The 24,657-nt window shown below is 41.2% G+C and overlaps 3 protein-coding genes across 4 annotated transcripts; 2 read left to right on the plus strand and 1 right to left on the minus strand.

Moving 5' to 3' along the window:
* Nucleotides 1-704: 704 nt before the first annotated feature.
* Nucleotides 705-5,686, plus strand: atf4a (activating transcription factor 4a). The gene is made up of 4 exons (XM_028605297.1): nt 705-924; nt 2,262-2,438; nt 2,746-3,054; nt 3,953-5,686. Exons 2-4 carry the CDS (start codon nt 2,393-2,395, stop codon nt 4,942-4,944), a joined length of 1,347 nt encoding a protein of 448 aa, XP_028461098.1. The 5' UTR covers nt 705-924; nt 2,262-2,392; the 3' UTR covers nt 4,945-5,686.
* An 8,630-nt stretch (nt 5,687-14,316) lies between these two features.
* Nucleotides 14,317-18,527, plus strand: LOC114569994 (uncharacterized). Of its 2 annotated transcripts, none has more exons than XM_028600188.1 (3): nt 14,317-14,557; nt 15,984-16,248; nt 17,407-18,527. In XM_028600188.1, the coding sequence occupies exons 1-3, from the start codon at nt 14,466-14,468 to the stop codon at nt 18,082-18,084; spliced, it is 1,035 nt and encodes a 344-aa protein (XP_028455989.1). In that variant the 5' UTR covers nt 14,317-14,465; the 3' UTR covers nt 18,085-18,527. The 2 variants fall into 2 exon arrangements, with proteins under 2 accessions (XP_028455989.1, XP_028455994.1); XM_028600193.1 differs by having other exon boundaries at nt 14,470-14,624.
* A 1,981-nt stretch (nt 18,528-20,508) lies between these two features.
* Nucleotides 20,509-24,143, minus strand: LOC114547095 (G-protein coupled receptor 4). Its single transcript, XM_028566330.1, has 3 exons — nt 24,114-24,143; nt 22,620-23,033; nt 20,509-21,039 (listed from the first exon to the last, which is right to left on the minus strand). Exons 1-3 carry the CDS (start codon nt 24,141-24,143, stop codon nt 20,509-20,511), a joined length of 975 nt encoding a protein of 324 aa, XP_028422131.1.
* Between the last annotated feature and the right edge of the window lie 514 nt (nt 24,144-24,657).

Here is a 24,657-nt window from a genome sequence, read left to right on the forward strand (position 1 = left end):
GGTACACATACATCCCACTAAAAACTGGAAATATAAGAGACAGAAAGTGGAATAGCTACACAGATGTGAACGTTTTCCCCTCCAATTATTTAGTAACTTTACTGTACACAAACAACATGATTTTAAAATAACTTAAATACAATTCATAAACCTGGATACAGCACACAAAAAGTAAAAGCGGGCTTTTGGGGGCAGGGGCGTATTTCATTTGAGATGCTTCTGAAATAAGTGCACCGGAAATAAAACGTAGATTACTGATCTTCTTTTCTTTTTAACAAATGTAAAGGTATCTTGAAGTATGCATTATCTGATATTTGTTGTGGTCTCAGTCGCTGACATTTGTAAAAGACTCAATTTCTCAATGTTTACATTTTGCATCTGACCTACGTAGGAGGACACTCATGTTTAAAGCTCCATATGGATCTATTTTGTCAGCTGTTTCGACGATATGCATTCTAGCCAATCACAAACCAGACTCGAGCGGAGTAATACAGCGGCTCTTTGGGTTAACGCTACTTCTCTGCCTACCTGGAAGTTCATTACTTGTACATATTTGTTCTAAAAAAGAAACTCCTCTTACCCTCACTGATAGCAGAGACGGGTTAGACGCTATTACTAGTCGTTAAAGAGAATCTTTGCTGCCAGTTACCATGGATGTACGGTACCATAGGGATGTACACACAAACGCCCCCGCGGTGTGACACCGCGGAGGAATACAGTCGGCGGTGTTTCGGCACTTTATAAAGTACTGTGACTCTTTCCTCCCGTGCTTCGTTTCCATATTTGTAACAGTGACTGTTGACTCTCGGTGAAAGCTCTCCCGCGCTAAAATGGCAGTTTAAAGGCGTGCAGCGGCTATCCTTGCAGCGGCAGCAACCAGGCAGTGCAAAGGCTAAGTGCACTGGCTATTTCTGGCAAAATGGCGTAAGTATTTCTTATTTCGACATATTGGCTTCAGCCGCCTAGCTAAATGTCAGCTGGACTAGCGTTAGCTATATGCAGTTTACAGACCTGATGAGTACGGTTAAGCACTTGGGCGTTACTAATTTATGAGACTATTGTTGCAATGGATACAAAGTAGATCCCGATATTACGATTTCCTGGTTCAGGTGTCGGTGTCAAATTACGAACTGTCAGTTGAATGAAAGGTAGCTAAGTAGCCAGCCGGCGGAACAGCTGGGGTTGTGCCAAGCCATGGTAACAGTGGCCTCTGTAAACTGCAATAGCTTTTCAAGTCCATGTAAAAATCGTATGTATTATAGTGACAATAAGGCTAAACATTTGTGTTTGTGTATATTAGCTAGTTAGCTAAACATTGACAACGTGGCGTGTCCAAAATGGCGCGCACTCTTTCTTCCAGCCCTCGTACAGATGGCTCTGTTGTGAAAATGGCGGTTGCCCTCCCATATCTCCGCTGTGACGCAGGGAGGGCGGAGTTACTGGCCAAAGCATGACCAAATTAGGAAATGTTATGCCCCGGTGGAGGGCGGGGTGTTTCTCGTCAACGCCGCTTTGTCAACTTCACTGGAACGGATTAGCCAAAATTAGTCTCCCCTCCCCCGCTCTGCCAGCCTAACTACCCGAGCACACGTCAACGAGAAAGTTGTATTGTTTGCACTGGGGTTGTTAAAGTCTGGAAGGTGTAGGCATACTTGTTTCAGGACTCGAAGACACTATGAGGAGTGTTTCAGATATACAGATAAGGTTGGCCTATATCAAAGGCATGTCTCAACTTCAACTATATTTGTGTCCCCGGAGGGCGAGTAGGTGTGGAGCAAGTATAAACACATACAAGACACATAAATGCATACAAGTTCTACACACAGTCCAACTGGAACACAACCGTAACAGTACGAGGACAAATCAATACCAATACAAGGTGCATGGATAGCAGTGTCAAAGTACGTGTCAGCCTACAAAGTTGACACAATATAATCAACAATGACTATCGTAAACAACATCCATTACATGACCAACCCTTTTTATCAATGCTTCTCACATCCTCAACACATAGTCAACAGACTAGAATATATAACCAACTAAGGAATAAAGAAATTATAATACTGCCATGTATCATATTTTCCTAGGATTTCAATACCTTTTTTTTTTTTTTTTTTTAAACATCAAACATGCTTGTTCAGGTGTGTTCAGCTCCCAAAATATTTACGCATATTTAACCCATTAGGGTTCTACACTCAAACTGTCTATATTCCTCGCTTTGTCCCCCCCATAACAGGCATCTCTGTGTCTCCTTTACCCAGGTCTCTCTCGGCAACCACCTACAGCTTTGCTGCCGTCGACAGCAGTACGGAACCCCTCGACTTGCTAACGTCATCAGACTCTCCTTTGTTTTTATTTGCCCTTTCACGTCTAACGTTGACCAGCAGCAACCATGACACTCGAGCTGGCGTTGGAGGACGTGGAGGCCCTGTACTTAGGTTAGTGTGTTTTTAATGACAAATGTTCCTAAAGCACGACTACAAACGTTACTGAATATACAGCACTTGTGTTTGGATAACAAGCTGGAAACTCTGGCAAATTGCAAAGTTTAGCATGAATTAAAACATTTCATGTATCAAAACAAATGTATATTTTAATTTGTATTTTGTGGCTCTGATCTTCAAGTCTGACCAATCAGATCGCCAGGCTTAGCGGGGCTATAAGTTGAAATGCATTATTTTTCTATATTAAATAAGTATTTTGTACATGAAATTAGGCATTTAATGAAGAGGTCCTTGTCCACAGGGCCCTCGTTTTTGATGGCTGACCCCATGGGGCCCCTTCTGGACCAAGATGAAGAAGAAGCTCTTTCTCCCTCCACCTCTTTAGAGGGGAAGGCGCCAGCTTCTCCCCCCCTCTCTTTCTCCTCTCAGTCTCCCTACCAGACCTTGTCGTCCTCTCCGTTTTCTTCTGCCTCCCCTCCTCCCTCTCCTCCTCCCCCCACCCAGTCCTCCTTGTTCCTGGGAACCAAGGCCGGAGTGGACTCCCTGTCCCTCCCCTGGCTGGGAGCCAGCGACCTGCTCAACACCCACGTTGGAGCGGACGATGGCAATGGTGAGAGTGACTTAAATTTTAAAAAATCGATGGAATAATAATCAGAAGCCATAAGGAACAAAAGATTGTAAGCACAGTTGAGTAGGATTACAATTACTGTATGAGAGTAGAGTAAGGTAATTCACTAACTAAAAATGGAGCTGATGTATAAAGGAAAGTTTTAGGCTAAATTAGAAACTGGCTTCATCAGTGAGTTCTTATGTGGAAAGAAACCAAGGGCAGAATGGTTTTTCCACCATTGAGGTGATTAAGTTGGGAATGCTTAGTGCTTTCTGGCCAGCGGTTAATATTTTATAGTGGCCTTAATAGGTTTGTAAAGCACTTCTGGTTGCCCTGTAGGCAGCATGTCCTAGATGTTAAAATTAGGTTGTACTCTGACATTGTTCCCCTTTTTTTTTTTTTTTTTTTTATTAAAGGCGTGCCTCATTTTGACATTCCTACAGTCAAGTTGCTCAAAATATGTGGGCGTTAATGTCTTTTGCAAGACGCTGTACAAACTTTGGCCAAGACCAAAATTTAAAGGCATTTAAATTGGTAGTTATTGGTAGGTGTGTTGGGCAATGGAGAACAATCATTGGTTAGCAGCTGGCAGGTGTGGTTCTCAAGGGCGTACTTGAACTGGCTCAAACCAGTTTTGCTAAATGTGGTATCTCATTGCGGCTCTTAACATCTATTAAAATTAAGAGGTTCCTGGTGTTCTGAATACACAATTGAACATGTTTATGTGCTTCACAAAACAGTACAGGGCGGGAGTGTCAGATTAATTTGTATAAAACCAGTTCCAGCAGTTGTTTTGCTTTTGTATTTGCTAAAAAACAAATCCAGTCCACAACAAGGACCTTTTTTTTTAAAATGTGTGAAGTAATAACATTAATTAATAAATCCTCTCTATCGGCAGATGATGCTTTTGCGGGCATGGACTGGATGTCAGAGAAAATTGACCTGAGTGAATTTGACCTGGATTCCCTCATTGGCTCCTGCTCATCCGATGAGTCTCCCACCTCCCCTAAGGATCTCCTGGCCTCCCTGGACTCCCACATGGATCTGGATCTAGACGCCTTTGGCCCAAGCATCCCCGCCCAGCACGGGAGCCTGGAGCTGGGTCTGTCACTGCCCAGCATCCCCCCTCTCCCTCTGGAGCTCGCTCTCCCTGGAGCGGCAGAGTCCAAGAAGACCGAGATGGCTCCGGATCAAGAGCTCATTGTGAAATGTGAGCCCCCCTCTCGGGCTCCCTCTCCAACCTACACACTGGAGCTGGGCAGTGAAGTGGATGTCCTGGATGCAGAGAAAACAGCCACATCCCTCTCAGCCACCATCATTCCAGATCCCAGTGGAAGCTATCAGACCACCAACCCCATTGTGCTCTCTATTCCCACCTCTGGCCACTTTGTTGTGGTGCTCACCAGCAAAGATGAGCCCCCCCTTGTACCTCTCCCTGACCAGTCCATTAAAACATCTCCTCCATCAAGCGACTGCGACAGTGACTCTGGCATCGAGTCCGTTGCCGGCTCACCTGCCCGCCTCCCATGTCCTCCTCCCGCCCCCTCTCCAGCAGCTGGTTCCTCCAGGACCAAACCCTACTCCAAACCAGAGCCCTGTGATGCTTCCTCCCCCTTGGCCAAGACCTCCAGGGTCAAATCTGTGTCTGGTGCTCCCAAGGTGGAGAAGAAACTGAAGAAGATGGAGCAGAACAAGACGGCAGCCACTCGCTACAGACAGAAGAAGCGGGTCGAGAAGGACCTGCTTCAAGTCGAGTGCGACGAGCTTGAGAAGAGGAACCATGAGTTGGCGGAGAAGGCAGACTCCATCAACCGAGAGATTCAGTATCTCAAGGACCTGATGGAGGAAGTTCGGAAGCGTCGCGTCAAGACCAGTCCTGTGGCTACGTAACCAGAATGTGTAGTGACGGCGCCGTTTCTGCTCCAACACTCGCATGCCACAAAAATGTTTTTTTAAATGACATGCTAGGGTGGATGTATGAAACGGGCTACAAAAAAGAAAAGAGGGAATTGCTAGATGAAAGCGAAAAGACTCTGGAAGTTGATGATTGCTAGTGTAGAGCAGGGGGCTGGGAGGTAGTCAGGTGAAGCATCTGTACATGCTTGTCTCTCAGTCCCCTGTTAGATCCCCAAAATGTACTCTCTGTCTTACTAACGGTACTTTGGCAAACAGGCAGGGTGTATATTTGTATTTGTAGACTAGGCATGCAAAACATGAGTCAACAGTAGCTCCCGGTAGTGTTAGACTTTGAAAAGAGATTTCCTCACACTCAAAGCATCAATCAACAGCCAGACCCCAACTCAGTGTCAGTAAAGTGAGAGACTACTTCTACCTTGTTACCCACTCCTTTTTAACCCAGTGTCACCCCATTTCCACTGTCCTCTTTAACAGCTTCAAGTCCAGAAAGGGGCCTCAACCTATTTATGAATTCTTGATGTTACACTGTCAACTTGGGATTTATTTTTTATGTTTATTTACTTCTCTCCTCCTTTGCTTGCAGATATTAAATACTGTTATTTAATACTGGATAACACCTGATCATGTCTTGAGTAGCTCAGTCTCTTAGTACAGTTGTATGGCTTGTAAAAAATGCTTGCTCTTCTTTTTCTAATAAATATCTGTCAGAACTCAAGTGACTTGTGTGATGTGCTTTACTGATTTTAAGATGGTATAAAACAGAAGCTGCAGATCCTTAAATGTGAGAAGCTAAAACTGCCAGGTTATTGACCCAAAGGATTTAGTCATTTTCAAAATTTGAAGTTGATGAATAATGCTTTGTGGAAGCTTTCAAGAAAGGATTAAGCTATTGTTTTATCTATAAACCAAAAGGGTGGTGTGACAACCCAAATTTAAATTACATGATGTGTTTGGAATTTGTTATTCTATCATGGAGTAACCACAAAATATTGTGTGCAGGAGTACAACAAGCCTTCTTTCTCAAATATAGCCATAGGAGAGACAATGGATGTTAGTCATGTTTTATGTTAATATGGCAGTCATATGTGTACCTATGCAACAGACAAACTAGAGACATCTTGCTGTACTGCTTCCACTGTCCTCAGCATAATTATGCTGTACTAATATTTACATGTTCTGTGCATGAGTCATACAGTCCTGATGATAAACTTTGGTGTGTCACTAATCCAGTGAAATAAAACTGGTTTATTTTTACTGCCAGGAAAAGAGTATGGACACTGAGGGTTACCAGAAAACCAGTACATAGTAGTTGCAAAATATTTTTAATTCTTCAGCAAGATAAGGCAGCACACACCTTTTTAAATAATTTGTTTCTTATTTTTTCTTTCTTGGAAATTGTTAAGTATTCATAAATTTGACAACAATAGAACCTTGGAACGGCACTGGATCCTGTGTTTGAATGTGCACACCACATCAGATGTTCAGTGAACCAACACCATCAGTGAATAAGAGTTTCTTCAGTCAGTCTTAAATGGGGGTGATAATCCACAAACCTCACTAACTTAATGGCAAATCTGGCAAACAAGTTCAAACCAGTCAACTTTCAGCTGTAAAAAGCTTAAGCGAAGTCTCATGTCACTACCTAAACTCTAGGTACTTTTTTTTTTTTGTTGTTGAGACAAGCAGGAAGAAAGCGAGAAACATATGGGCAAACTTTTTATGGGAAGGTCCTTGTAATTGTGAAACCAGTCTCACATGTTTTACAGGTGGGTGTTAGAGGAAGTCCATATTACATAGGGGTTGAGCCGCAGATGTCTGGTCTTTAACAGCTTGAGTGCCACATATGTGCTTATTAAACATCTGTTGTGTGTGTGTGTGTGTGTGTGGGGTCACAGTTGGAGACATATTTTTTACATCAAAGCAGTTGATTAATAAAGACAACCTTTATAACTTGTTCCAAAAGTGGGGCACACATTAACATGCTTTCTGTCTAATTTGTGACAATGTGTAGGCGATTCCAGTAATACCTCCTGAGACCGAAAAGAAGTCAGTGTAGTATCCCTGAAAGTGATACTAACACGTGTGTGTTTCGGAGTCAGCTCAATGTGCTGACCGCTGTCAAGCAGCTGTGTAAATTTAGTCTTGGCAGAAAAATCCGTGAAGCACACGGACGCACTCCTCCCTGACAGATTCTACAGTAGTGAGGCCTTGCCCTCCTGAGAAGTCACAGATAAGAAGGGGGACCCAGCTGAACAGCAATAACAAAGGCTGCTTTATTATGACTTTGATATTGAGGCTACAAATGAGTTGTTCGGTGGTTTCATTGGTTGTAAAAAGAGAAGTTCGGCAGATTTTACGCCACTTTCTAAAGCAGTAGGCTACATCTATTCATTTTTTTTTTTATGTTCATGATATATGCTTGATATCATCTGTGATCAAGGTTATTATATCACAGTATAATGTTGTCTTTTCCACTTCTTGTAACGGTTTTCCCGTCAACCGTCTTTTCGACGCCTTTTTTTCACAGTTTGTTTTTGCTTTTTCCAACGTTTCAGCACTTATTTCTACGTCCCATATTTTCTGATATAAAACAAAAATTGAAAACGGGTCAATTTGACCCTAAGTCAACACAAGGGTTGCTAATGAGATATTATTTTAGATATCATTGGCCCAAGCAGGTAGAAGCATACTTTACTAATGAGATAATATTTTAGATATCATTGGCCCAAGCAGGGAGAAGCATACTTTAAGAAGTGGAAAAGACAACATTATACTGTGATATAATAACCTCGGTAAGCCACATGCCATCGTGTCATGTAATGTCATTTGAAATATAGTCGAGTATTGTCTCAACAGCCTATAGCATCAAAGTGCAGGCAATACGAGGGTAAAATTCAATTTGTACCCTTTCAAAACCGGTTTTACCGGGTTGGCTTCGGGCAACAGGTCCAAACAGATATGAAGAAAGGATGTTTAAAGAAAGGAAAAGAATAAGAGGAGAGCTTAAAGGCTATAAACTTGCTGTGTTATTATGTACACCTATAGCTAAAACTAATGCAGTCTAATGGAAGAGCCATGACAAAAATCCAACATTCATAAAGTAAAATATTAGAAACACCTCTCAGTATAAAGAAGTGCAATTCAAGGCTTATTCACTTTTTTTGCCGAAATTTAGATGGGGAGATTGATATCATGCTCATATCCCAGATGTGTGTGTGTAATTTATATGTGTCTAAGAAGTAGGCCTTAAGAATCCAGAGTAAAGCTGAGTTTGACATGCCCGTGGAGTCTGGTAACTGGAAGAGAAACCTCAAACATGCTTCAGACACGGATCTGACAGAGGTTGGGAAGTTTGTTTTAAAGCACTAAGGATTAAGACTAAAAAGTGTCTTTAAAAGTAGAGCATCTAGTGAAAGGGATCTTTTACACCTCCGAAAAGCTGATAGACGGAAATAAACTGTTTGTTCAACCACATGGATCATGGGTGTGGTGGCTCCGAGCAAAGTGGCAACAATTATTCTTGTCTCGTCACATTCCATGCGGTCCATAGTAATCATTACTACAGTTTCTCACAGTTACTCATGCAATTTAGCAAAGACAGCGTGAGGCCAGAATGTGTGCGTGCTTGTGTGCAGTCATGTGTCCTAGGGTTACCCCTTGTGTTGTCCGTTTTCAATTTTTGTTTTATATCAGAAAATATGGGACGTAGAAATAAGCGCTGTAAATATAAAGAAGAAAATGTTTACAATTTAAAACGTTGGAAAAAGCAAAAACAAACTGTGAAAAAAAGGCGCCAAAAACGTCGAAAAAAATAGCCATGTAGCTAAAACCAGGATGGTTATCTTAGCTTATCCTAGCAGACCGGAAAAGAGGGGGACACAACACTGAACCAGGCTGGTCAAACAACATCTGCTTACTTGCACCTCTTAAACTCACTACCTGGTGTTTTGTACAAATTAAACAACCCAGATAATGGTCATTAGAGAGCGTTAGCAGTGCTGGTGTAGGATGTTGGCACCTTTCAACGGAGCTAGCTGTTTCCCAGTCGCCTTTGTCTTTGTGCTAGTTTAGCTAACCGGCTGCTAGCATTAGCTTCATAGTTACCGTACAGATATGAGAATGGAATCTTGTCATTAAATCCAATGAGCGTATTTCCCAAAATGTCGAACTAGACTTAAGCAATATTCCTTCAAAGGTCAAAGACTATTAGTAGGATGTACATTTTGTATAAAGAAATACTGTTATCCACTGATGCTATAAATGAATGCCTAAGAAGTCCAGAAGCCTACTACGTTATATTTCTGGACTCCAAAGCAGGCTGTTGTGTTTTGTATACAAAACGAGGCTTTAGTTCCAACCAAGTCGGTCATGAAAACTAGGACACATGACTGCACACAAGCACGCACACATTCTGGCCTGACGCTGTCTTTGCTAAATTGCATGAGTAACTGTGAGAAACTATAGTAATGATTACTATGGACCGCATGGAATGTGACGAGACAAGAATAATTGTTGCCACTTTGCTCGGAGCCACCACACCCATGATCCATGTGGTTGAACAAACAGTTTATTTCTGTCTATCAGCTTTTTCGGAGGTGTAAAAGATCCCTTTCACTAGATGCTCTACTTTTAAAGACACTTTTTACTCTTAATCCTTAGTGCTTTAAAACAAACTTCTCAACCTCTGTCAGATCCGTGTCTGAAGCATGTTTGAGGTTTCTCTTCCAGTTACCAGACTCCACGGGCATGTCAAACTCAACTTTACTCTGGATTCTTAAGGCCTACTTCTTAGACACATATAAATTACACACACACATCTGGGATATGAGCATGATATCAATCTCCCCATCTAAATTTCGGCAAAAAAAGTGAATAAGCATCGAATTGCACTTCTTTATACTGAGAGGTGTTTCTGATATTTAACTTTATGAATGTTGGATTTTTGTCATGGCTCTTCCATTAGACTGCATTAGTTTTAGCTATAGGTGTACATCATAACACAGCAAGTTTATAGCCTTTAAGCTCTCCTTTTATTCCTTTCCTTTCTTTAAACATCCTTTCTTCACATCTGTTTGGACCTGTTGCCCGAAGCCAACCTGGTAAAACTGGTTTTGAAAGGGTACAAATAGAATTTTACCCTCGTATTGTCTGCACTTTGATGCTATAGGCTGTTGAGACAATACTCGACTATATTTCAAATGACATTACATGACACGATGGCATGTGGCTCACCAAGGACTGGACCTAGTAGGGCTGTAACTCTATTCATAGTTTGTCTACTGTAAGTGAGTAACAGTCAAGCAATCTGACACTTTCTAATATTCCAGTCTATTCCTGGCTGATATTAATACATCTATCATGTGAAGGATAAACTTGTTTCAAAGTCCACGTGTGGATACTGACACATTGGAAGAAATGGAAGTGCAGGATAGTTTATTGTGTCGGCAGCTTGGAGGAGTTGGACTGAAGGATTTATTTTGGCTTTTTATGTTGTAAATTTGCATTCAAAAGTCCACTTGTCATGGTAACCTTGACATTACATTACCCAACACAAAAGCCCAGCACAGCACCTGGATGTTTTAACAATTAACATTCACGGTTATGCTCCTTTGTTTTTACTGTAAAGTTGACTCATACTCTACCAAGAATATCATTTGTTTGGAGTTTGGTTGGTTTTAGACTCTACCAAACTATTCTAAGATTTAACGGCATTCGTTCCTGTGGGGGAAATTACGTAACAGTAAAAGTAAAGGAAATGGGAAAGAAAATGAAGAAATAGGCCGTTATAAACAGTGTATGGGAAAGCTCCATCACATTCTGTATGTCTATAAGGGAGAATAGGTGAAGGCTGCTGGGTGACAGGAACAAATCCACGTCAGTGGGCTTGAACACATGGCACTTTACTACAGCTCGACCGCCATTGGTCAATGACCAAGTCGAGGCAAATGCACTCTCTAACTACATGTGACCAAACCACGTGTCAAAATGAGTTAGTTACTGTCAAACAGAGAAAGGGAAGACAAACAACAGTCGCTCTAGATGACCCCAGGAGTAGTATGTGGAGCGTTCAGTGAATTTTTCAGTTTGTTTCATTCATGTTTAAAAAAGACTTATTTCTCCTCTGGTCAGCGTTTGTGGGTTAGTTCGTCATTCTTTAGCCATCTGGGCTTGATTGTGGTGCAAGAGTTTGTTACTTCACATCCTGTCAGTACATGTTTCATCCCTTGTGTGTTTCCTACTTTACACCTCTGTCGCCAGTACACCTGAAGCAGAACAAGAAGCAGGGAGGCAGTACAAGTAATTGAGTAGCCTTGTTGGAATCAGCTCAAGTATTTCTTATTTATAATTTGGCTTTGGCTGCTTTGAAAATCATATCTCTTACATAAATATAAACCCTTGAAAGCATTGCAGCAAAAGTCACTAATGAACTTGCCACATGTACAATTAATTATTTAATTTTGTTATATTCTTAAATGTAAACAAAGCAGTATGACATCTGTCCAATCTGCCTTTTTTCTATCTCTTGAAAGCCCCATATCATTTTCTGAAGCCTGATCCTTTTTCAGTCAAACATGACCGTGAACCTAAAAAGCAAATACAACTCTAATACTTTTTTTTTCTTTCTTAAAGGGTTCCTGTTGAAAGTTAACTAATTTTGAGCGGATTTTTACACCAGTAACTTGTATGAGAGCACTTCTAAGTCACCCCGTGAGAGATATTTTGGTATTTGTGTACTCCGCTCTTGAATTTCACCCAGTGTGACCTGCGACCACTCTAGCTGAGTGAATCATCGTGCTGGTCATCAGCTGATATGCTCCACAGAGGATCTCTGAGCAGCTCATTACTGAGGTCATGGGCTTCAGATTAGGAAGACAGATTTACTCCCAGAAAGTGGGCCAACACATTTTGTTCACTAGTACCTCACTGTCTTTCACGTGAGACCACTTGTAAACCAAAGGAATTCACATTTATTTTGACATATGTTGGAAACCACATCCCCACATATATCTTACAGTATGCCAATGGTTTTTCTAAGAATGAATCACTTTATAAACATGACCAAACATCCCATATTTTTCTTACACACAGTGTGCATGGTAACTTTACAGATAATATAGCTGACCAACACGTTCTGCAATTATAAGAATGGGCAATAACAGGTGTATTCTGCTATATGTTTGACATACATATGGTTATCCCCACTCCATGTATTGTTTTGCCTTCCTTTTATGTAGTTAATCTTATCCAAATGCTTCCATCTGTATAAGTTCAATTGTGCAAGGGCAGTGAAAATGTTTTGGCTACAGACAAAGTGATATTAGTTTGTGTGATCTTATATGTCTAACTTTGTGAGGACCAATGTGAGTTCTGTATCTGTCCTGTCCTCACTTCCTCATATTACTGTTTAATGGTTAAGATTAGTTTTTTAGAAGTAAGGTTAGAATTATGTTTAGCTGAAATTTAGGAGAAGAGCAGTATTTGTGATGGCTAAGAATATGATTAAAGGCTAGTATTATGTCATTGAGGGTCTGCGCAAGTGGGCCTGTTAGTACAAGTTTGTGTGTATGTGTGTGTGCATGTGTGTGTGGTGTGTGGGTGTTTGTGTGTGTGTGTGTGTGTGTGTGCGTGTGTAGTATTTCCAGGCGATATTGGTGTATCGGTTTGAGTGGACACCCGTTTCTCTATTTGAATTGTATGAAGGGTATGAAGATGTAGTCAGTGTGGGGTTTTTTATGTTGAAATTCCACAGAAGGAGGAAGTGAGTAATTCTGAGAACAAGCCAACGATAACAGAGGATTCACACTTAAAACCTAATATTTGACAAATTGATGTAGATGGAATGGGTGTTAGACAAATAGTTATGACTCAAAGGGTTTTATTGCAGCAACTGTTGTGCAAATGTTTACTTTCTTTCGGAACCTTTTTATTTCACCAGTGAACAATTCACTCCCTTTTGTCTGCAGCTCAAGGGCTCCCTCTGGTGTCACCTCTTCATACTGGTTAACAGAGATGTATGTTTTACAAGATTGTGTGTTTTATTGTGTGACCTACTGTATGTGTCATATATAGTAGACCCCTAAACCAGAGCCTCTGCTGGATGTCACTGCTATCAACATTTATTGTCGGAGAGTCAAAAGCTCGTCTGAATAACATCTCCGCTTCGAAGACGTTAACCTTTCTGTGTTAAAACACACTTTGGGAGACATGAGTCAGCAGGTAACATGAATATAAGCTGTGCTGACACAAGTCAAAATGACCCAGTCGTGTTGATGTGTTCATAGTCAGTTCCTGGAGATGACCGAACAGTTCATTTTATCTTGATTTTCAAGTTTTAACTTTTTAAAGCAAACTACAGAATTTACACTGACATCCAGCGGTTATGTTTGCACAATGACGGAAGATGAAGAGATGGAGCTGATCCAAAAATTTGCATGGACAAAAAAAAAAAAAAGGTCCAGTGCATTTATTTCCATGGTAATGAACTGTGCTGTCGAGATTCAGAGAAAGTACCCAAAAACAAAAGATCAAGATGGTGCTGGACGCAGATCGATTTTTGAACCTCGTGGATATAGTTTGAACCTTTTAGATATTTGAACCTTGTGGACAGTGCTTGTCTGTGACTCATCACCACCACTGAGGTGCCCTTGAGCAAGGCCCTTAACCCCAACCGCTCCAGTGCAGCTGCTTAGTCAGTAGGGAGTTGGGTTGGTAAGCGGAGGGTTGCTGGTGCAGGTCCCCATACGGACGGAAGTATGGTGGTGAACTGGTAGCTGGAGAGGTGCCAGTTCACCTCCTGGGCACTGCCACGGTCCTCTTGAGCAAGGAACAGAACCCCCAACTGCTCGGGGCGCCTTTCCATGGGCAGCCCCCTCACTCTGACATCTCTCCATTTGTGCATGTATAGGTAATGAGCATGTGTGTGTAATTCAGGCCTGTGTGTAATGTGTATAATAATAACAACAGAGTGAAAACATTGTAATTTCCCTTGCAGGTTTAATAAAGTATTATTATTATTATAAGGGTTACTTCACTGAGTTTAAACAGAAGGGAAGAAGTGGTCTATACCAGACTTAGATTACTGTAGGTCATACAGGATTGAACGCTACCTTACAAATAGTAGGAAATGGTAATGGCGTCTGCATAGAATGCCAAGACAAAGAAGATGTAGAACATGTACTTTTTGCATATGAGAAATATAGTAGAATAAACTGGCAGGAAATGGAAGGAGACAACTCAATACATGATACTTGAAGAAAAGGGTATGAGACTTTGTTTTGAAGTTCATGGTAGTACACACTCCTGTACAGTTGGTGGCGGTATACTAAAAAAGTAGTAATCTGCCAAGAAAAAGAAGAAGAAGAACTGGCTTCACTGAAAGCAAGAGCAAAATAGAGTGGGAGGCATGAGCACATAGCCCGTGGCGTTACAGTCATAAGATCATGGCTTTCTGTTAGCCTATAGTTCCTTTTTCTCTCTTTCACTCAGCACTACGGATGTGGCGAGGCGGAACCGCAAACGCTGCCATACTGTTAGCTGCTTATTTTGCGGCCTGCTGCGAGCAAAAAGAAACAGCTAGAAGAAGAAGGTCGGTTGAATCGTCACCTCCTTAGTGACTTCATGCTGTTTAACCTTACAGGGTTCCTTATTAGAAGGTAGGTCAGCTCAGTATGTGTGTTCATTAGTAAGGTACTTGAGTGGACAGACGGTTAAACCAAACTCCATTATAAAAAAATAAAAAAAAACTAAGTTGAACTAAGTTATTTAGTAGCCTTTTGGTTTTTATTTTGACAGGTTTACCTGAATTGGAAGTCTTTGCTCGAGAGAATTTGTTCTAGAACTAGTCTAGCTAACGTTAGCGTTACATGTTAAATATTGTAAAAGCCCTCGTGGTCCAACCGTTTTTGCTTTATGTGAACAACGGAATATCTATAATGCTTTTCTCAACATTTTAGAAATTATGTGCGTCAGCTACATTTCTTTTTATCATCTCCATCAATACAAAACCTGTCTGTAGAACAGTTACCCACCATAGATCAGTGGCTGATTGAAATGATTTCTGCGTAAATGCCACACTGCAAGAATTCCGTGTTGCAACTAAAAGTCCTCTATTTATGATTTGACTTAAAGGAACACGGCGACTTCTTGGGAATTTAGCTTATTCACCGTAACCCCCAGAGTAAGACAAGTCGATACATACCCTTCTCATCTCCGTGCGTGCTGTAACGCTGTCTGACGGCTCCAGCATTAGCTTAGCCCAGCACAGATCCTGCAGGTAACTGGTTCCAACTAGCCTACTGCTCCCAATTGTGACAAAAGTGACAAAATAACGCCAACATGTTTCTATTTACATGTTGTGTCACATGTTACGTTGTTTTTTGTACACGCTGTGACTGTATAAATCACAACATGTAAATAGGAACATGTTGGCGTTATTTTGTCACTTATTCGGAGCAGTAGGATTACTGGAACCATTCACCTGCATGTTCTGTGCTGGCCTGATGCCGCTGGAGCCGTCAGACAGCGTTACAGCACGCACAGAGATGAGAAGGGTATGTATCGACTTGTCTTACTCTGGGGGTTACGGTGAATAAGCTAAATTCCCAATAAGTTGGCGTGTTCCTTTAAGTAAGTAGGCTATTTGTAGAAAACAAGAAACAGAAAAAGAAAAGTTACGTCACTCATGTTATGCTGTGTGATGATTTTTCTCCTACAAAGCTACTTGTTACATAAATGACACTTGTCGTTGTGAGCCAATCAGATTTGTCCATAATGAATTATCGAAGCATGCGTGTGACATGACGTGCTTGCTGATCCTATAAGAAGTTGCAACAAAAAAAGGTTAATTTTGTTACCTAATAACTAAACTTTAGATAACTAAAGTTTGTGAAATTAAGCCCATGCCAGACATGACAAATTAAACAATAAAACATTCTAAATAGGTTTAAATTAATTATACTTCTAATGACAGATTAGACTGTATCATCCATCCTCTCTCTCTCGTGGCTCCACAGAATGTCCTCAGCTCTTCCCCGTCATGTCATCTGGGAGTCCGAGGGGCTGGTGGCCCACCTTAACCCCCGGCCCTGGACCCCGGGCTCTGTTATCCTGGAGCGCAGCACCCCCGGCAGCCTCGGAGGCAGTATCTTCCACCTGGAGAAGCAGGAGTTCTTATCCTGGCTGTTAGGGGCCAGAGCTGTTGCAGAGCTGCTGTGTGACAGGTTGGGGGTTAGGAGGTGTGCGCTGGTCAGCAGACCCCACAGAGACAGACCGGCCCAGGTGAGGGTCTCTTTGACCAGTTGATGGACTGGTTGGCTGTACTGTTCATGGAAAGAGAGCCTTTAGGATTTAAAGGGTAACTGCTGTTTTTTTTCATTTTCAAACCTGGACCCCATTTCCCCATGCATGTGTGTCTAATAGACCAATGTGACCAAAAATCTTTGAAGTTGGTCCAGTATTGAGCGAGATCGCAATGACGGGCCAGTGCGAACCGAGCTGCAATGTCACCTAATAGAGCAATTGTGCAGCATGGCTTTTTTTCCACTGAAAGTGATATTTTATGCTACTGACAGGCTCAGATTGTTATATATATTTATTAAACTTTTTTTTTATTTGAGACTTTTGATTTAATAATCATCAGTAATGTGGATATAATGACGAAGCGGGCAAAGGCAAATAATATCACCGCTACAACAGTCCGGTAAGTTCAGAAAATGACATCACTTTACTAACTTAATGCAGCCTTTAAAACCAGGAAAAGACAACACTTGTGTCATGTTGCGATATTACGATATCCAGAATGTAAGACGATATTCAGCCTCATATATCAATATAATATTGATACAGTACAGGCCAAAAGTTTGGACACACCTTCTCATTCAATGTGTTTCTTTATTTTCATGACTATTTACATTGTAGATTCTCACTGAAGGCATCAAAACTATGAATGAACACATATGGAATTATGTACTTAACAAAAAAGTGTGAAATAACTAAAACATGTCTTATATTTTAGATTCCTCAAAGTAGCCCCCCTTTGCTTTTTTTGATAACTCTGCAAACCCTTGGTGTTCTCTCAATGAGCTTCATGAGGTAGTCACCTGAAATGGTTTTCACTTCACAGGTGTGCTTTGTCAGGGTTAATTAGTGGAAGTTTTTACCTTATTAATAAAAAAGCAAAGGGGAGCTACTTTGAAGAATCTAAAATATAAGACATGTTTTTAGTTATTTCACACTTTTTTGTTAATTACATAATTCCATATGTGTTCATTCATAGTTTTGATGCCTTCAGTGAGATTCTACAATGTAAATAGTCATGAAAATAAAAAGGAGACACACTGAATGAGAAGGTGTGTCCAAACTTTTGGCCTGTACTGTATACTGACCAGATCTAGTTTCAGTTACTAAATAGTACACATTTATTTTCATTTTCCACAGATCCGTGTCCTCCCTCTACATGGCCTGGATGCAGAGTGGCGCCCCCACCTGGCAGGAGAAGAGGAGCACAACGCCCACGACCCGGGATACTGCACCTCGAAGACCGCTGGCCGATGGACTAACTCCAGCCTGACTGAAATCCAGACCAAGATTCGAGCCAAGCTCCCCATCCCCGACGCCCCGCCCAATCTGTCTTTCCTCGGGGACGACCCGGCTCATCCCGGCCTGTTTTCGCGCATCGTTCGCGGGGAGGAGGAACAGTGGCGGGTGTGGGAGGACGAGGGTCACGTGGCCTTCCTCACTCCTTTCCCCAACTCCCCCGGCTTCACCGTGCTGGTCCCACGCCGACCGCTGACCTCTGATATTTTCCGACTAGAAAAAGAGAGCTACGAGGGACTTGTGCTGGCAACCTGGGAGGTGTCGAGGCTGGTGCAGGAGGCGCTGGGCGCCTGGGGGGTGGGGCTTATTTTTGAGGGCTTCGAGATTGACTACGCTCACGCCAAGTTGATACCACTGCTTCTAGCGTCGTCATCGGGGACGGGAAATGAGACCGCTAAACCACCACCACCACCTCCCCAGTTTTACCCCACTTATCCTGGATATGTGACCTCAGAAGATGGACCTGAAGCCAGCCTGGAAAGTCTGAAGGAACTGCACGTTAAAATGACTCAGATTTAATGCTGTTACCTATAGTTTGATTCCTTCTCACCTGCCTAACTTCTAATAGTTTTAGCTGTGACTGGAATTCCTCTTTGCTTCTGAATTAACAAGAATTGTGTAAAATAACACATTAAGAATGAAAGAGATGTGATGTGTCTTCTATAATGTGAGGTCATTGACATACATTTTTTTGTACTGTCAGTCATTAATCTACCACAGTCTTTTTTTTGACTAATCATGACTGGACAGGGATGCCGCTTTGCACCAGCAAGCATGATCTGTAGGCATTAGATTAGATATCCAAAATTTGACACATTTATGAAAGATAAAGAAATCAAACATCTAATCCTGGTTAAGCTGCATAACTTGCAAATTAGACCGGGTCTAAAGTTGGTAAATATGAATGTGCTTCTGTCAATTACGAAGGAAGTTGCAAGTGTAATAAACTGACTAAAAGCGGATGTTTTTGTAAGGAGACTGTATGTCCTGCTCTGGCTTAGAATATAAGATCAGAAATAAGTAATTCCTTTACACATTCATACACTTATTTAGAATATACCAAATAAAACCCAATAGTTTGTGCATTTTAAATATTGAGCCATTTAAATATTGAGCCATTTTTGTAAATATATAATAGAATCTGAAGTTCTGTTATTAGGCTTACAATCAATATTTAAAAAAGGTAAAGACAAGTTCTTTCACACATATTGTACAATGACAAACTCTTCAGGAAACAGGAATTTTTTTTTTTTCAAAATAAAGACTTGTTGACATGTTTATCTGTCAGAGGTCATTACGGGGACTGCAGATGGAAACTAGCATTAGCTAACGCTGGTACAAAACCTCTTTTTGTACGTCCCCGACAAATAAACTAATTAAATAAATAAATACATTTTTCAAAATGCAACACATGCATTCTGAAGAAAAAAAGTCCGACATAAGTTGCATTATATTTTTTGCCAATTAAAAATAGTAACATTTTTTAGAAATGGATTATTTTGAGAGTTGAAATGATATTTGTTAGTTTTTAACTCGCAACAAAACTTTTATAAATTGAGTCGTTACTTAAATCATGTAATAGTCATTACACCGCACAGTTGTGTTCTTTTATTAATTACACTGTGTATTTACTTTTTTAACCACTTGCATAATCTGCATGCCCACTCATTACACTGTTGCTAATTGGTCCCACAGTGCATTTCTGATTATGAGGCTTAATAAATGACTTAATCAGTGCTCTGTAAACCAGGCACTGCCCCAGGCTGTCATTCAAATGGTCTAATAGAGGTGTACGTGTTAACAAGTTAAGACTGGTTGCCGTAGAAGAACAAACTCAACTCTCAAAGGAATAACCTACCTTAGTTCAAATTATTACCAGCCGCGACAGCAACACTGTCATTGTCTTTACCGTGTGTGTGTGTGTGTGTGTGTGTGTGTGTGTGAGGAACTACCACAGAGGCAGTTTTGAGTACTTTGCCAGTTGTTTATGTCTGTCTACCAGGAATGTGATGGGAAAATGCCGCCTCTACCAACAAAATGTGTTGTTTTCGCTTTCTTATCCATGTTAATTAGTTTGTTTCAGAAAATAAACTTCATTTTGATTATTTACTGTCTAGTAATGTTAATAAAATGTTTTTCAAATGTGTAATTAGCTTCAGCAGGAATTTTGCTGGATTATTTCTCTGTCATAATTTAGCCACTGCCACATTTAGTTTTATTTAAAACTAAATTACCGAGATGTATGTTCCTCAAAATTAATATTTTTTTTCAATTGCAAATAGCTAGGGAACAATTTGTAAATAACTTAAGTTTTAGCTTTAGCTAAGGCTAAGCTTTAGCTATCTCACCAGCTAGCTTTCACTCGAAATACCTCTCTTGCTAGCTGTCTATTTCTCACGGTGCAGTTACTGCTATAACCATAGAAAGCCATTTCCAGGAGGCACCTACTATTGGTGCTTGGGTCAAGAATATTGCGCAATGTATGTCAATGGACAGACTGACATATATATTGAGACTGAGAGGCAAATTGGGGTTGTATGAGAAAATCAGGAGGCCATTGGACCGGTTTGTGAAAGAAGAAGACATGGAGCTGCTACTGTGATACTCTCATATCATTAGTTTATTGTTTTTTGATTGTTTTCGTAAGGCAGAGGTTGAGAGAGTAATATTGTTGTGTGTTATGAAAAATTAATAAAAACGGTTACACTTTACTTGAAGGTATCTATATAAGAGTGGCATGACACTGTCATGAACGTGTCGTAAACATAAACAAGTCATTCGTTTTTTTGTCATGACAAGTTAGGGTTAGACTTAGGGTTAGGATTCATGTGTTCATGACAGTGTCATGTCACTCTTATGTAGATACCTTCATGTAAAGTGTTACCATAAATGACTCCTAGACATTTCTAAGAAGGGGTTATTTTATGTTTAATGGAAGCTTGATCACACCTTGACATCGTGTGGCTTCTTAGAGAAACTCCCTCCACAGCACCTGCCCTCCACACGCTCCATCTTGGTGATGTAGAGGAGAGGCTCAACGCTGCTGCTCAGATCCATTATGGAGAACACGCTGATGCTGATCTGGCAGCGAAACGCCACAAAGGTGTAGTAGGACACGAAGGGCATGAGAGCTATGGGCGGCAGGTAGTTGGACACGATGATGGCCAGCATGATCAGCACCATCTTAAAGGCCTTCTTCTTTACCGGGTGCATCACCTCCTTTCCCGCCACACAACGTCTGAGGACCCAGATGATGGAGATGTTGCAGAAGAGCATGACCGCAAAGGCAAAGAGGATGACGCCGCTGAAGACCTCGTTGACGCTCATGACTCCCAGAACACACTTGGTGAGGCCGTAAGCCAGAATGAAGCCCCAGACCACCGCAGAGATTCCAATGCGCATCTTATTGTCTTGAACACCAGTGAAGAGTACTGGGTGGACCACAGCAATGTAGCGATCCAGACAGATACACACCTGGAACAGCAGATCAGTGAAGAAATGTTACATGTTACAGTATACTTAAATTCCTTTCCCCCGGCTTTAGTAGGTAGAATCCAAATTACTGGACTAGAATTTTAGTTGATGAAAAACTGAAGAAGCTTTTTGGATAACTTTTATGTTATGACCCCATTTCTTTCAAAGGAGAAAGTGTTCTGCACTTAGGCTCACATTTTTTAAATACTCATACTCAACTTACTTACTCCTGAAAATGACCACAAAGAGACACAAAACCTGAATGAAGTAAGTTTGAAGTTATACTTTTGAGTGCCTAGTCTCGCGTCTAGTCTCGCTTTGCCAGACCCTCCTCCAAAGTGCGCGGGAGGAGGGTCTGGCTACTCCACATAGCATTCGGGGATGGGAGGAAAACGTGCTCTGGTTTATTGGCATTTCTTTAAACCAAATCACAATCGTCATGGGTGGTGATAAGCACCGGAGAAAAGCAGCGGTGCCGCTGCAAAATACGCTCGGAAGGAACTTGTTTTGGTGGAACATGTGTATGTTTAAAATTTGTTTTAGTCGTGCAACAGAAGAACCCTTGTGTTGTCCTCGTGTCAAATTTGACCCGTTTTCAAAGTTTTTATATCCGAAATATGGGTTTCTTTGAACCAAAATGACCAAAAATAACATGGATGCATGGATGTATCTTTGCATGTCAAATTAATGATTACTTTTATTGAATTTTGGGTGTTTTATTCAATTTCATAAACATGTTTAAATGGTTTTAAAACAGTATCGTGACCAAACTTTGACATAAACCAGTCTGTGATTCACTCACCATCCTTTGATCTTAGTCAAAATAATTCATAATTTCTGCTTTTTTTAACTCAAAAATTAGGTATAATGTCATATCAATTAGGTTTACTGACCATGAATTTAAAAATAAAACGTTGAAAAAAACATTTTAAAAAGTGTCAAAAGCATAAAAAAATGCTGGAAAAAGCACCAAAAATTCAAACTTCTTGGTCGACAGCAAGACAACACAAGGGTTAGGTGGTCGATGAGAAAAAATTAAAATTAACATTTTTGAACAGAGTAGAACAATCTTTTTAATATTACTACTTTTGGATATGATCCAAATCTTACCCTATAATTATCTTTCTTAAATTTCACAGACAAATAAGGTCATGAGGTTACGAGATTATACAATTTGCAGCAACCACATTATTTTATATATTACCTAAAATAAACCAAACTAATGTATATGGGTTGACGTTATTATGAGCAAGGTAACATCCAAAATACAGTGCTGAACTTGCATTCGCCTTTGCTTTTGCCCAACTGGGGCTGTATTTCTGATCTTTCTGCATAAAAACCAAACTATCTGATATCATGTATATGTATTAGAGCCTAACCACATGTATCGAGCTGCACGGGACCCTGTATTATCACAGGCAACAGGTTAAGAAAGACTGTTTTTACTGCAGTTTCTAAATTGAAGGTATAGGGTCATAGAAGTCAATTCTTATACATTAGCCTTTTTTTTTTTTAGATGCAGAGATGTATCAACCCATTTATCACTGCTCTGGTGTAAGGTATCACACACAAAAACTCACCAGAAAGAGTGGGGCTGTGTCCTTGATCCCATATGCGAACCTCTGAAAGTACCAAATGCGACTGTCATCCAGCAGCAGCCGGTTGACCATATCTACGGGTGTCATTACGCAGAAGTAGGCGTCCAGGATGGCCAGGTTGAAGATAAAGATGTCAGAGGTGGACGTGTCACTTTTCCTGGTGGCGATCTGCCAGATGACCAGGATGTTACAGGGCGTCCCCACTGCCAGGTTGAACACCTTGACCCCAAAGTAGAAAATGAAGCCGTAAGGGGAAACGGCGCACTCTGGGAACTGGTACCATGGTGGAGGTCCACCGGGGGTGGAAGAGTTTTCATAGAAGTTGGTGGTTGGGTTCAGAGTGGTGTTGAACATTGTGGGGAAGAAGTGCCGATGATGGAAGGAGAGGCTGGGACGCTGTGAGAAGGAAAGAGAGTAAAGGTGATCATCCACATTTCATTTGTGTACATTTTGACCCCAAAAGTGTGCCATGTTTTAAAGTCTAAATTTTACAGTAACAATCATAGCAACAATTACAGTAGGCCCTTGCTTGTGATCTAAAAGTAATTTCCCAATTTGAATGCACCAAAACGGGGGTTGAATGTGTGGAAGTAGCGCGAGTAGAGAGCTGGGGTGGGAGTCAGAGGGTTGCTGGTTCAAGTCCCCACATGGACTGAAGTACAGAGTGTGGACTGGCAGCTGGAGAGGTGCCTGTGCACTGCCATGGTGCTCTTAAGCAGGTCAGTGCGCCTGTCCAAAGGATAATCTACACATTATTTATTACACCCCCCCAACTGCTTGGGTGCCTGTCCAGCAGTCGCAGTCCTCTCACTCTGACATCTCTCCATTTGTGCGTATACACAGGTCGAGCATGTTTGTGTATTTCTTTGTGATCTAAAACAGAGTGAAAAAAATATCCAATTTCCCCATTCAATAAATAGTTTAAAAAAGGAATAAAATAAAATGTATTTTAAATGCTACATACAGAACACCTGACAGAGGCCTACAGAGTGGAACTAGAACATCACATCAACACATCTTACCCTAACAGAGATAACAGTGTCCTGCAGCCCTGGTCTTCTTCACTTGCTGTAAAACTTTTCTGCATGTAGCACGAGCGGGGCCGAGGGCTTATAAACACGCTGCACAGGGACTAATGCCATTGCTGGATTGGGCCAGTCAGAGGGACAATGGCTATCTCTCCTCAATGTGGTGTCAAACCCAAGCTGTGATTGGGCAGTAATGCAAAATAGATTTGCTGAGACATGTACAGTGATTGGACGGTTTGGATAGGTACAAAGGGGCGTATTTAGGTTGAGTTAGACAGGGTTGGCATGATGTCCTAGAAGTAGACGCATACATGCTGCGGGGGCAAAAAAATGTATGGCATATTCTCTCGTCATTGAGTAATCCATGCGTCAAGGGGACTCTGTCTTTGTCTTCAGGGCTCCCTGAGTGTTGAACTGAGGAATGTACTGTAGTGTTGTCGTCATGTACCGTCCTGTAAATTTCCCTTTGGTGTGGCATGGTGGTTGCGTTAATATGCATATTCCCAGTTGTTGCGTTATGAAGACATCAGCCTTATAGTTTCCCAAGCCGCTGGCCTGTGGGTGACTTTTCATTTTTCATTTTTTGTATGGTTCATGTTAGGGCGTAAACAGGTAATCTGATCCCAGGTTTGTTTACTATGGCTAATTTCTATCTCCAGCAGCAGTGCAGCTGAACATTCATTCTCACTGATGCAACTGTACACTGTTCAGTAAACAGGTGATGCAAGGTAAACATAAATGAGAAATCTAAGGCAAGGAGTTACTAATGTGACCAGACTGTGTTGAGAAAAATCCTGCTGGGAATACAAGCTTGCAAAGTCACGACAAACACCCACCTCTATAAAGACTGCTGTGTGTTTTCATAACAGTTTTGATTACACAACCAACAATTTTACACATGATCAGGTTACTGATAATGAGGAATACTACTTAGCCGGTAAGAAGGAGTGTGGAGTTTGAAATATATGGGCATTTACCAGGCATACAGAGTC

The sequence above is a fragment of the Perca flavescens genome, chromosome 2 (genome assembly GCF_004354835.1).
Source record: "Perca flavescens isolate YP-PL-M2 chromosome 2, PFLA_1.0, whole genome shotgun sequence".
In the NCBI taxonomy this organism is placed as follows: domain Eukaryota; kingdom Metazoa; phylum Chordata; class Actinopteri; order Perciformes; family Percidae; genus Perca; species Perca flavescens.